The 15,011-nt window shown below is 41.2% G+C and overlaps 1 protein-coding gene across 1 annotated transcript in view; it reads left to right on the forward strand.

The window, feature by feature from the left end:
- stx1b (syntaxin 1B) overlaps positions 1–2,962 on the forward strand; it is a gene marked incomplete at both ends in the record, with an annotated part of 61,638 nt that extends 58,676 nt beyond the window's left edge. Inside the window, 3 exons of the mRNA XM_080043239.1 lie at positions 636–773; positions 2,051–2,161; positions 2,882–2,962. Coding sequence (XP_079899365.1) covers positions 636–773; positions 2,051–2,161; positions 2,882–2,962 — 330 coding nt within the window. The remainder of the gene's footprint in view (positions 1–635; positions 774–2,050; positions 2,162–2,881) is intronic.
- Positions 2,963–15,011: the final 12,049 nt, after the last annotated feature.

Raw genomic sequence — 15,011 nt, forward strand, 5'->3', positions numbered from 1 at the left:
TATTTGAAGTCATCTCACGTTGCTATTCCAGACAGACAGAGAGAAGCAATGTAACCGGAGTGTCAAAGAGACAGACAGACAGACAGACAGACAGACAGACAGACAGACAGACAGACAGACTGACTGACACACAGACAGACACACAGACACACAGACAGACACACAGACAGACAGAGTGAAGCCATGTAACCAGAGTGTCAAAGAGACAGACAGACAGACAGACAGACAGACAGACAGACAGGGAAGGAGCCAATTCAATATCTGAAGGTCTGTCAGGTCTGATATGGCTACAAACCCCTGATCGGATCCCAGACTAACACCACTGAAACAAATTCTATAGTCCAAGACTTTTAAGAACATAGCTTCGTGATATAGTTAAAAAGTAAAACCATTATAAAGTTCAGCAGTAAGATAGATAGATAGATAGATAGATAGATAGATAGATAGATAGATAGATAGATAGATAGATAGATAGATAGATAGATAGATAGATAGATAGATAGATAGATAGATAGATAGATAGATAGATAGATAGATAGATAGATAGATAGATAGATAGATAGATAGATAGATAGATAGATAGATAGATAGATAGATCTCTATAATCCCTGTGGTTGACCCCGTGGCCCCTGCAGATCAAGATGGACTCTCAGATGACCAAGCAGGCGCTGAACGAGATCGAGACCCGGCACACCGAGATCATCAAGCTGGAAAACAGCATCCGAGAACTGCACGACATGTTCGTAGACATGGCCATGCTGGTGGAGAGCCAGGTAGGCTAGCAGCTAGCACAACATGTATACACTACATACTGTCTACTTAGGACGTTAGTAGGGCTTTTTAGTATGAGAAGGACATGGCCATGCTGGTGGAGAGCCAGGTAGGCTAGCAGCTAGCACAACATGTATACACTACATACTGTGTACTTAGGCTGTGTTCAGAAAGCCATACATCCAACATCCTACATACTCAACATCTATACACTACATACTGTCTACTTAGGACATTAGTAGGGCTTTAAGTATGAGTAGGACGTTAGTAGGGCTTTTAAGTATGAGTAGGACATGGCCATGCTGGTGGAGAGCCAGGTACGCTAACAGCTAGCACAACGCTAACATGTATATACTACATTCTGTCTACTTAACCTACTTACGTCCTCCCTCCTACATACTCAACATGTACATATACTACATACTGTCTACTTAATTTACTAACGTCCTCCCCCCTACATAATCCACATGTATACACTACAGACTGTCTACTTAAAGCTGGGGTATATGATTTGGGGAGAAAATAGCAGTTGGGATAGAGATTTGAATCCAAATACCTCAACCGCTCCACTTGTTCTCTTTGGTCCCTCCCCTATGGTCCCTCCCTGACACGCTCTACACCAACAAAGTCATGCCAAAGTGAATGGACAGTCCCAACAGCCAATTAAAATGGAGAATCAGAGCCTCGCTCTGATTGGTCAAAGTGTACAGCTCATGGTAACTTTGACAAATCAGAAATCACATACCCCAGCTTTAACCTACTAACATCCTCCCTCCTACATACTCAACATGTATATACTACATACTGTCTACTTGCCCTACTAACGTCCTCTCTCCTACATACTCAACATGTATACACTACATACTACTTGCCCTACTAACGTCCTCTCTCCTACAAACTCAACATGTATATACTACATTCTGTCTACTTAACCATCCATTTTAGCATGAATAGGGCTTTAGTATGAGTAGTATGAGAGCCAGAACAAAAAAGAGCTGGCTAAAAGTTTACTGACTAGCTAACGGTAATGTGTTCAATGTTATTAATAATAATAATAATAATAATAATAATAATAATAATAATAATAATAATAATAATAATAATAATAATAATAATAATAATAATAATAATAATAATTCATTTTATTTCAAGGCGCCTTTCATGACACTCAAGGACACCGTACAATGAGACAAATACAGTGCAATCAATTAAATAAAAAATATAAATGTGTTCCATGTTGTGGGTATAGTCTCATGTCTCGCCGTTGTGCTGCGTCTAGGGAGAGATGATCGACAGAATTGAGTACAACGTTGAGCACTCCGTGGACTACGTGGAGCGAGCCGTGTCCGACACCAAGAAGGCTGTCAAATACCAGAGCCAGGCCCGCAAGGTAAGACACTGTACATAGCCAGGCCCGCAAGGTAAGAGACTGTACATAGCCAGGCCCGCAAGGTAAGAGACTGTAGATAGCCAGGCCCGCAAGGTAAGAGACTGTATATAGCCAGGCCCGCAAGGTAAGACACTGTACATAGCCAGGCCCGCAAGGTAAGAGACTGTAGATAGCCAGGCCCGCAAGGTAAGAGACTGTAGATAGCCAGGCCCGCAAGGTAAGAGACTGTAGATAGCCAGGCCCGCAAGGTAAGAGACTGTAGATAGCCAGGCCCGCAAGGTAAGGCTGGGTTAGACTGTAGATTGCACTATTTCACACAACTTTAGACACTATTTGGGGATTTTATGAACAAGCGAAAATCAGTGTAAATTCAGAAACATTTTCCCGAAACATTCAGTTAATTCCAACCCATTTCCAGTCCTGGAAAAACGTTTTTTTCAAATTTCAAAACTTTTCCAGGAATCTCATGACAATTGGAATCCCTGTATATACATTTAATGAAGTTCAAAAGGCTGTTTTGAATCAATAACCTTTATTTTCACTCGAAAGTCACTGAGGTTTCCCTCATTTACAGTGACGATGAGCATACACAATAGACACAATCACAAGGATAACATATAATGGGCAGAGAAAACAGAAACAAAATAGGATAAAGATTAATATATATTAATTAATGTTTTGACCCACTAACGTCTGTCATTGTGTCCCCCCCCCCTGCAGAAGAAGATCATGATCATCATCTGCTGTGTGATCCTGGGCGTAGTTCTGGCGTCGACCATCGGGGGCACACTGGGCTTCTAGACTCCGCCCCTAACGACCGACCCAACGACCAACCGCCACCATGACAACAGCTACAACAAAAACTTGAAACACAAAATGCAAGACAGACAGATAGCCAATCAGCTAGAGAGAAAACTATCCCATCGCAGAATAGAGGAAACACCGCGGGGTTGGGTGGGGCTCTAAAGACAAAGACAAAAAAAACAACAATAAAAAACCGCCATCACATTATAGCTGAATTAAAACACATAACGTAAACAAAAAGAGGGTCCGAATAAACCTACTATCTATTACTGATGTACATGTAAATGTATTGAGCATATGAAGCAACACATGGGTTAGCTACCTGTTAAAAACAATGACATTTACCTGTTGGTTTGTTTGTTTGTTTGTTTATTTTGCCTTTTTTTTTCTTATTTTTTAAACCGTTTTCTTTCGTTTTTTCGCGAGTCTCCGAGGACAGTGATGGTGACTGCTGTAGGGTGGGGGTTCTGCGGGAACAGCATTCCAGAGCTAAATTAACATATATAAATCTGTTTTTTAGCTTCTTAACATTTGTTCCCCGGTCGAGCGCGTTCTTAATAAACGTGCTCGACATTCCACTGAAGTGTTAAGAGTCGTTTTCAGAGAACGTTCAAATAATCTGTTCAGCTCCATCGGAACATTTCAGAACGTTGTCTTTGATGCTGTAAACGTTCCTGAACATTCTCTTTGATCCTGGACAGTTCCAGAATGCTCCAGAGTTCCAGAACGCTTTTCCCTCAGAACTAGCCCCCCCCCCCCATCCCCCTCCGGCTTTGGTCTGAACCAACTTCTGTCCCCAATGTCACCGGGAGGGAGGGACCGACCTCACTGTTGGCTCTGTAGCCCGCCTCTCATTGGTTGTTCACTCCTGTCACTCACCTCAGTCAGCCTATTAGATATTAGCTTAGACACTGGTAAAGCCTGGCCACCCATCGTAACACACACACACACACACACACACACACACACACACACACACACTGCCCAACTGGAAAAAGGTTTTTCTTCCAAGCCAGCCGATTGGTTGGTTGGGAAAACAACATTTTGGTGGGTGGATTGTGGGCGTGTCATTGCAAACAACGTGGCAGGTTTCCATAGTAACAACCTCCCCTACCTGTCGCACCTATCCAACCAAAGAGCAGGGGGAGGGATTGGCCAGTGACGTTTGACTGACAGGTTGGAATGGGGGTTTATAACAGGGACGGGAGGAGACACGGACAGTCAATCTATGCAGTTTAGTTAAGGAGAGGAAGACGACTTGTCCCGCCTCCCCCGCCCACGATAGCCAATGAGAATCGAGGTTTTGGCGTGACACCGATCGCTGTAGTCAAGGCGGGGGTGTCATCTCCAAGCTGTCACTCACAACTGTTCTTCCGGAAGATTCTAAAAACTGAAGAGAACACGTTAAAAAGTACAGAAGAAAAAAACTAAAAAGTTCAAAACACAAAAGCGTCGAAATGAAACTTACACACAAACAACAACAAAGCTTCACAATAGACAACAAACAAAGGTGTGGACGGAAAAATGTCGCGTTGCCCTGGTTACCCGAGTGTTGCCCTGGTTACCCGAGTGTTGCCCTGGTTACCTTAGTGTCGTGGTAAAAAAAATAAAAATAAAACGTTTCGCTTTTTTTTTTTTTGACGTTTTTGTTTCAAAATGGGGAACGTTTGTTACTTGGTTGTTCCGTGGTGCTGCTGTTTTAGTGCGTGCGTGACGTGTGACGTGACGTGCCGGCCTCACATCATTTAGACGTTTTAATGTTTTTAAGTCTGTTGGGTTTTGAAGAAGCATTTTGCCTGTTTGCTCCTCCCTGCACCCCTCCTGCTCCCGCCTGACTGACTGTGTGTGTGTTTGACCATCCTGGTGTTTTAGATCTTCAGTAATCGGTGGATTTTTTGTCTGTGGAAGGTGGAACATGTGACACACACACACACATTAACACACACACATTAACACACACACATTAACACACACACACACACACACACACATCCTACTTTTAAACATTTGTCACATACACACATTGGAACATTTATCTTTCCCATGTTACACGTCATGCCAGTGCTAGTGTTAGCCTGGGTCGCTTAGCATGCTTTAGCGTTAGCTCGTGTCGCGTGTAGATCGTTTAGCAGCTGCTCGTTTAGTTGGAGATGATGTTAAATGTTAAAGATAGTTTTCCTCGTGTCCAGAATTTAGAAAACGACATCACCTTCCGATGACGGTTGAAGGTTTTTGGGAAATGGCTAGTCATCTGGCCGAGAGGATTCTTCTGTCAAACTCGTTTAATTTGATCAAATGAAGGATTTAGATTTTCCATCGTAGCAACACAGAGAAGGTTAATAACATCCAATCTGTCGTACATTGTTGTTTTAAGATGTATTTTACTGTTTATCAAAATAGCATTAGCATTAGCCGTGGCTGCACAGGGAGACTTGACTTTAACTCGACTATTTTACACCAATGAAGCTTTGACAGAAGAGTTAATCACCATTAGTTCTCTAAGACACATAAGACTGATGGGTTATTGGCTCCAGACTGGGACAAAATACACGTGTGCTACATTTCAAGACTATCTATGTTGTACAAGCATGTTTGGTTTAGTCCCTGTTAGTGCGTGTGTGTGGAGGAGTGACACTAGTGTGTGTTGTCCCAGTGTACACTACTACTGTGACGTTAGATTGGGGTTTAAGGCGTCAGGTTTGTCTGTGCTCAGGCTCTGTGATACGGAAGGTGTTTAGTCTACTTCTGTTGAGGCCGTCACATGTCAACCTCTGTCCGGGTGGAACACTAACATCGCCCAGAAATACTCCCTTAAACTCCTCGCTACTAGTCACTCTGTCACCGCTAAGTTTCATTTGAGATAAAGGGTGTTAGCTCGGTGGCTAGCTACAGCGAGCTAGCTCTAGATTCAGAGGCGAAGTGGACAGAGATGTTTCAGATGTTCAAGGATAAAAGTTAAAACACTTCCTGAAACTCTCTTTTGTATAAACGTGACGCCACTTTGCAGCTCTTAGTCCGATGTGTTGTTGTGTTGTTAGCGAACAATGTTAGCCGCTGACATGACCCAACGATTTCTGTCCAACTCAAGGCCGCGTAAGCTAGCTTTAGCGCGGCTAACGATGCGTTGTCTGTCTGGCTGCTGTGTCTTGGCATGAGGAAATAAGTCATTGCTCTGTAGAATGTGTGTTTTCTTGGGAGTCTTATCGGTAGCTTAGCTTATAGCGCTGTTAGCTTGTAGACGTATCTGTGATGCTGTGGGTCCGAAAGGTGAAATAAAATGGCGAGAATCTCTAGGTTCAGGTTAGGAGACGAGTGGAGGTGGGAGTTTTTAGTTTTTTATTCTTTTAACTTTTCCCCCCGAAAAACCAAAACTTTACTTCTGTGTTCACCAAAGCTTCACCCACCCCCCCGAGCCCGACCCGACCCAACCCTCGCCCCCCCGAGCCCAACCCAACCCCCCCCCCCCTCCGCGCAGCAGAATCCAATAGATGTTTGTTCAGATGAGTTTGTCTGTAGATTTAGAATATTTCAGCACTTTTTGATCTGATGTTGTGTTGTCCTCGTACATGGCTGCATTCTGTGATGTTTATAGTGCGTAGCAAAACACTGAATCTTTAGAGCTCGGCTTCATTTTATATATTTCTTTGGGTTTAAATAGCGAATTGACAAATCCCGGGAAGCTAAAAACTGATTCTGACATTTTTTGGCTGTTGTTTCAAACCCCCCATACATCTTTACCTCCACCAATCACAGAGCTCCGTTTCAAACCCCCCATACATCTTTACCTCCAACCAATCACAGAGCTCTGTTTCAAACCCCCATACATCTTTGCCTCCACCAATCACAGAGCTCCGTTCTTCACATATCAAAGCCAGCCACACGGTATTCAATTCACCTTCATGTTCTCGATGGTCGACGGTTGCGTCATGGTTGCGTTAGTCGCGGTAGTCTTGCGATGGTTTCGATGTGAGGATGCTGTTGTAGCACCAGCCAGCTTGTTGACACTGATGTTTGCTGTGTGTGTGTGTGTGTGTGTGTGTGTGTGTGTGTGTGTGTGTGTGTTTTCTGTGAAGTTGGTAAGGTTGACTCAACGGCGCGTCAAAGGGTTAGGAAGTGTGTACGAGTGTTTGCTCCCCGTCCTCTCGTCTTCCCCTGATTGTGTTGTAGTTGTTTGTACAAAAAGAGAACGTTGAGGAATATGTGTAATAATGATGAAAATAATAATAATAATAATGATAGTAATAATAATAAAAAAAGGCATGCAAAGCGTTGTGGAGTTTTGCATGATTGTGTTTTTTGTACCCCACCCCACATCCCCTCCCCCCCAACCTGCCCCCCTATGTCGTGCACTTTACCGCTCACCGGACCTGTCTTTGGTTAGCACGTTAGCGAGCCACATTATTAGTTTCAACTTAACTTAACGTTCCGCTTTAGTTTTTATCTATCGTAAAAGTTAAAGATACGTTTCCGTTACCCGCCGTCAACATGTGCTTTCTCTCCGTCACAGTGTTGGAACATTCACTGGATCGGTTGTTCTGTTAAAGGGGCCGAGTTGATATTTAAATGTGAAGCGAAATGAATTTTTTTTCCAATACGCTGCTGTTGACGTAAGCCATCTTGCTTCTCCCCCAAACCCCCCGAACTCCCCAAATCCCTCCCAACATCCCGCCAGGTTTCCACTGGTTATCAGCTGATCTCTCTGTGCTCGTTATCAGCTGATCTATCTGTGATCGTTTGCATTAGTCTGATGTGTTTTTTGTGGCGGAGTTGTCGACCCCACAAACGTTGATTATTATTATTCTAAACGTATGAAGCCTCTCCACCCGGCCTTGTGTGTGTGCAGCATGCCTCCCTTCCTCTTCAGTCCAAACCAGATTGGTGCATAAATGCGTGTGTGTGTGTGTTAGTGTGTTTGTGTGTGTTAGTGTGTTTGTGTGTTAGTGTGTGTGAATGTGTGTGTGTGTGTGTTTGTGTCGGAGCAGCACAAGTTTGTTTAGATGTGCGAAGAGGCCGATTGGTCCGCGGGTTGCAGCAGTTTGAAGAAATTCCACTTTGTTGTTTTTCGTTTTTTTTTTGGGATAAAATTGTGACGGATCGGAAAGAGACAATTAAGAGGTCAGACATATTTATTAATGGACGCCATGATCACTGTTATTGTTCATAATATATTTATTCAAATCCCAAACCAAAGCGTTCTTAAACCCCTCCCTCATGTGTTCTCCGCTAATATCAAAGAGCACAACACGAGTCAAGTTTACACTGAGAAATAATAACACACAATATAAAATAAATCCAATGCTATGGTAACTGTAAAAGGCCCCCTCGCCCGCCCCTCACTGTATGTTGGTCTGTCCAACAAATCAACACACACACACAGCTTAACAATAGCTCTCTCAGTCTGCCTCCGCTGCCCATCTCCTTTTCACCCCGTAGAATAATGTAGAAAAATATGAAACATAATCATCTGTGGAGAGAGTTGACATATGTACGGAGACGATGGTGGTGCTTTCTTCAGTCTATTTATGAATTGCTGTTTTTCCTGTTATTTTTCTGACATTTTTATTTATTTATTTATTTTTCTGGAGAGTCTCTGTAATCACACAACAGGAATAATGCTTCACTGCAGGTTTTAACGTCTCAAGGTCAGAAAGTCTCGATTCACGGATTATCGCCGACCAACCGAAACACAGTAAATTATCCTGAATCTCAACATCTACCCCAACCAATCAGTATCAAGCTAAAATACCAGTTAACTTTACATATGAGGAAAAGGAATAAGTTGTTTTTTGGCTGTAAACAAAACACCACAATATGTCTTTTAAGAAGGGGATGGCCCATGTCAGCTCCCACAGTATAAACCTACAGTGAGTTTGTTCCTGAGTGTGTGAGAAAAGACTGAAGAAGTCACATAATATATAAAGAAGAATATTTATATATAAATCTATATCGATCTTTTGTGGCTTCGGTAGCCATTCCTGCGTGTGTTGGCTGTGTACAGTTTTCTCTCCAGACTGGGATAGAGGAAACGGGGGAGAAAAAAAAAATCATGCGGAGAGAGTTTTGGGTTCCAATGTTTCAGAGACAGGGAGAATTCAAGTCAGTCGGGTTTTTATTTCGCTGTCGGATATTTTTCCGGACTTTCTCCTCGATGATTTTTTTGTTTTTTTCCTGAAACAATGTTCACAAAGCAACAGCTGTCCAGTGCTCAGTGCTCAGAGGAAGCTGTCTGTTAGTTTGCTGATGTGTCTGGTTGGTTTTATTAATGTGTTTGTCCTTCTGCTCTCCATCGTGCAAAAACAGTATTTTTCAGTTTTTTGAATCAGTGTTTTTTCCCTTAGTGGGGGGTGTGTGGGAGGGGTGGGGCATATGATAGATAGATCACACCCACATGGTCTCTGCCATAGCCAATAGGAAAAGACACGTTAAAAAAAACATTATTATTATTATTATTATTATTATTATTATTATTATTATTATGACCATAAATGACAAATAAAAATGCAGTAACACATTTGCAAAAACCCAGAAGGAGAAGGAATGGCTTCACAACAAAGTGATCAAACTAACATGACAACTTTAAAAAAGGAGGATTCTATAATAGCAATGATTTAAAGAAGAAGTACAAAATGGAGTTTCGTTATCATAAATAATAGTAGTAATATTGAATATTGAATGCTCGCAATTTTGTCAAACTGAAACTGGATTCTTTGTGTTCTGTAATTATTGTAAATATTCTTCAAAGAGAGTTAAAAAATGACTTGCATGTCTATGTATAAATCTACTGAGATATCTATCCCGTCAGAGTTGACAAAGTGGTTCGATCTCTGTCCTTTTTCTGCTCAACCCTCCTAACAATCCCCACCGTCCTTTGAGTCTATTTCTACGCGAGCGAGAGAGAGACGAAGGCAGAGAGAAAGGGAAACATATCGTCATAGTGTCCTCGTCCGCCATTATCAACTCAGTTCAGACGCTGTGTTTACACCCGCCGGCTTTAAACCTGCAGAAGAAGAAGAAGAAGAAGTACAATAGTGTTTTTCCGTAGTTTGAATAGAAGTAGTAGAAGTAGAATGACACCCACTGGGAAGTCTGAGAGGCACAACCCGATCCATCCAGACCTAAGTGAAGACATCTTGTTTCTAAGCAGGTTCCTCTGGTGTGAACACAGCTACAACCAAACACCTCCGTCCGTCCATCACCCCAGTTCCAGAAGATCCGCTCACTGGATCTTCTGATGAAAGTGCTTCCCTCCATATCAGGAAAACTAAACCCCGCCTCCAGGGCTGTCCTGCCCAATCCAACGTCCCCCCTGTCGGAAAGCCCTGATTGCGGGTTTTTTCCGAACTTTCTCTCTCTCTCTCTCTCTCTGTCTGCCTCTCCACGTCTCTCAATCAACAGTTTGAACCAGCCGAACTTAGGCTTCACACACCTGGTCTCGTTACCTGCCTGTTTCCCCAGAGATTTAGCACCAGAAATGGACCAGAAAGTTGCTAGGTCTTTAAGGGTTTTCAAGAGTCCAAATAGTTGTTTGTTGGATTGGCAGACGAAGCTCTTAAGTTCAATATCGTCGGCAAAGAAGTTGACTAACAATTTCGCACTGGTAGAAAATTCCCCTCATCGTTAATCAACATAAATCACACAGGATCTGGTTTATAACTTTTACATTACATGTCATTTTACCAGATGCTTTTCTCCAAACAACTTAAATCTTGAGGTAGGCATTGAGCGCTAAGGGTCTTGCCTAAGGACCCTCACTGTCGTTGCTGCCCTGACCGGGAATCTTAAGTCTTAAGATGCTTCTAGAGAAACGTCAGTCAGACCATTTTGAATATCCAATCACAGTCTTCCTTATTTCTCCATTTGGTTCCCACAGAAGGTCTTCGCTTCCATTCACTCAAAGAGATCGCTCCAAAGTCGGACTGAAAAAATCCAGTCTCAAAAACAACAGATTTAAGCTGAAGTCTGAAGGGGACAGAACCTGTTAGGGTTTTACCTGGTCAGACCACTGTTAAAGTAGCTCAAGGTCTGGGCCAAGGGAAGTCCACTAGAAGATTCCCAATGCTGCGGTGCTTTCAATGTTTAAAAAAAAAAAAAAAAAAACGTTTTTTGAGGATCTCGGCCCCTTCCCAGAGTAACCACCCCCCCCTTTTCTCCTCTCATGTCGGGGTATGTCCGGTCTCCAGTCTCACACAGGCCTACGGTAAAACAAAGCGTGCAATATACAGAGAAACAAACAAGGGCTTTCTACAGGATGATGCAGAGGCATTCAAGGCCCCGGGGCCGAGGTAGGAGCTTAGACCTTCTGTGGAAACCCCATCGATGAAATCAACCGTTTATAAGACGCTGGGGGCATCAACGCTCTGCCATCGCAACCTTCTGGAAAGTGCTTTTTATTTCTCTGGGGATAAAATGGCCACCGTAGAAAAGAGACGCAGAGAAAAAAATAACAAGTTCCCGAATAAAAAAATATAAAAAATAGAATTTTAAACAAAAAAAGAAGGACAGGGCGATCGCTCCTCAGATGCAACTTTGACCGGAAATGCAACTTGTGTCCCGTTTTTTTTGTGTGTGTATGTGTGCGTAGCGTAATGTAAAAGCGATCTGTCCCCTTCCCCATATCCCTTACCCTACTCTCGTACTGCTGTTGGCTGTTCTGTTTAGTTCATGTGACGTGCCAGTATTCCTAACCCTAACCCTAACCCTAAACCCCCTCTCCTTATACAAACCCCTAACCCCAGACCCCCCTGTCCATCCCTCTCTCTCTCTCTCTATCTCTCTCTCTCTCTTCATGGATCTTTAAGATGACAACTCTATGCAGATGCTGTCTTTTATAAGTGTGTCAAACATTTTAATTTAAAATAAAAACTTTAAAAAAACAGACCCTGACAGACATATTGAAATGATAACAAAAAATGAATAAAGAAAAGGATTGTTCAGTGTACTCTCTTATTGCTCTGTCTGCTTTCTTTAAATTCACCTCCTGGACTGCTTGTGATGTCAAGGTTTGAAATGTGCCCGAAATATACACACAACATGTTCAATATCTTCACGCTAACTTGGTCATATTATTGAAAATTATAATCCATTTTTTTGGGGGCTCACGGAAGCACAGTCACTTTGATTAACCTTAAATTCTAGTAAAAAATGTTTTATAAAGCCAGAAAATTGGATTATAGAAAATGTATGTGTTTTTTTCAATAGCTTTTGTAGGTGTTTGTCATTATACATTATATGAATATTGATATTTAAAGCTTTGGGGTCCTTGTAAAAGTTTAACTTATTATAGAAAGTGCTGGAGAAGTGCTTGAATGTTACTGTTTGAACCCTGAACCTTGACTTAAAAATCCAGCAGCCTCGAGTCAATCAAACTCAGCAACTTCCTGTGGATTTCACAATAAAAGCCCCCTTTCAGGTTTTGCAGGAAATTTCCTTTTTATTAAAAAACAAGAAAAACGACGAAGAAGAAGTTTCACCAAGAAGAAAAACAAACAGTTTTGGAGTCTGGATGACATCAGAACATTCCACTGGAAAGAAATCAAAGAATTCTACATTGATTATTATAATATGTTTGATATATAAAAGTCCATACAGAGGTTATGATACAGAGGCACAATAACAACACATCAGCTAAGACGTTACCGCTAAACGCTCCTACGAGTCTCTTTCTACTGCGTCCTCCTGCATCCCCCCAAACACAATACTCTAGGATTATTAATTAAACACGTCTAAAAGAAAACATATTCAATATTTTGTCTAATTGAATAAAGAATTGAAAACATGTTTATGTTTGTTTACAGCTCCGACAGCAAGAAGGCGAAATTACTTTTCACTTCATCGCAAGTTTACACACATGGCCGTTCAGCAAAGACTTCATTTCAAATTACATTTTCTCTCATTTATGATTCTCATTATTAAAAGCAAATTATAATGAATCAAATACCAATATCTTCTTTGAAAGCTGCTCCGAGGAACTTTCAGTTTGTGTTAATTCTAGCGCCCCCCTTTGGAGAAAAGCAGTAGTGTTTTTACCACGCCAGCTGTTGTTCCTGGGTGAGCGTATACCCATGACAAAGGCATTAAGAAAAACTACATAAAAATATAATTCTTTGCACTGATGGTCTCGTTTGCTGTTACATGTAATTTATGATCATCAGAGGAAAAATGAGACTGTTTCAGAAATAAGTTCCTCTTGGCACCTTTCAAATGTAAAATAAAACTTTCATAATTAAGAGATTAAAAAAATAAATAAAAATCGCAAAATTATGATTGACTGTTTTCTTCTTCATATTCTTATAAAATGCAGGTTTTTAAATATTATAATGTTATTATCAGATCTTTAAGTTTCTCTTTATTACAAGATCCAGATTTCCCAAGTCCCAGGACAAAATACGACAATTACCAGAGAATGTTCCAATAGTCACAAACATTCGCAATTTTTTCATAATTTCACCCGAATCGATGAAATATGAGAAGATATTTTCAGAACTACAGAATCTGTGTCGGTGCTAATTAAACACAAGGACCTTTAGACTCGTGAGATCAGCTTTTCTTGATATAAATGATCAGATGTTGAGAACTTATTTCAGAATTTCAACAAAACCGTCTTATAGTGACAATGGTAAGTCTGAGGTGAAGAAATGCAGAAGTTGTTGGTGAGTATTTGAGAGTCCAGAGACGAACATTCCTTTGGAGCAGATTGTAACAGAAGGCGATTACGTCATAACTGTGTAAATCCTTCGTCTTTTTACGCCGAGTCGATCTTCCACTGACGGTCACTGGTTTAGATTCTAGATTCATCTCTTGATCTATTTATTTTTTCAGCCCTTGCTTGTGTTACATTATTTTCATCCCTTTGTACTCTTGTAAAGCGTCCTTGGGTTTCTTTAAAGGTGCAAAATAAAACAAAGCTATCATATTCATTATTTTTTTATTATTATTATTATTATTATTAATGGCCACAGACCAATAAGCGCTTAAAGTCTTGAACAGTGTAAAAAATCGATTGTGGCGCCCTAACCCCGCCTTTACCCCGTCTGTCTTTTCCCGCCATATATCTGCTAAGCTCCGCCTTCCTTGGTAACTGTTGCTATGCCTTTGAAGATTCTGCATTCTAGAATGTCGGTTAACAAAAAAAAAAAAAGATGAAAGTCGCAGATTTAACAAAAGAAGGTTCCAACTGACGACCTGTGAGCCAATCAGAAGAGAGGAAGAAATGGTTTGAAAAATTGTTGAAAATAATCACTATCTTGGGTTTTCAAAATGGTTCCTATAAATCGCAAAAAAAATAAAAATAAAAAATAAAATCTGACTGATGCATAAATGGATCAAATGTTTTCTGTGTCCACAGTAGTGACTGAGTGATTGAACACACGTGACTGGTCAGCTGTTTCCTGGTGTGTGCATCATAATCTCTGCAGAGAGCAGTGAACATGGACAACACTAACTCCACTGAAAGGACAATAACAACTTGATTCCTGTAGACTGTCTCCATGTTCATTGACCCTGCATTCCAATACCCACACGTTCAGACCATTTAGTATGCCAGAAACAGGTTTAGGATGTCCCAATACATGCACGTCAATTGCAGTATGCCAAAAATACCTAGATGCCCCACTAACTCCAACAGCATTTTGGAGTATTCGTCTTTATTCTTGACATTTCTCGACATTATAAAAAAAAAACTTCCTTATCTGATTTTTTTTTCTCTCCTGTCTGTGGCCCTAAAACTCTTCTGTACTTTAGTATGTAGTGTAGTAAAAAGACTAACACTCTTCTGTACTTTAGTATGTAGTGTAGTAAAAAGACTAACACTCTTCTGTACTTTAGTATGTAGTGTAGTAAAAAGAAAAAGTATGTGATTTGGAACACAGGGCATGTTTCTTTAGTTTCCTTCTTTGTAACATCTAATTATTCTACTGTTCATTACAGCCATGTTACGCTACGTCGGCTATAGCGCCATCTTCAGACCAGACTAGTGGAGTTTATCTTCAGACCAGACTAGTGGAGTTTATCTTCAGACCAGACTAGTGGAGTTTATCCGCTAGCAACA

This window comes from Ammodytes marinus, assembly GCF_949987685.1.
Source record: "Ammodytes marinus genome assembly, chromosome: 16".
NCBI classification, from domain to species: Eukaryota; Metazoa; Chordata; class Actinopteri; order Uranoscopiformes; family Ammodytidae; genus Ammodytes; species Ammodytes marinus.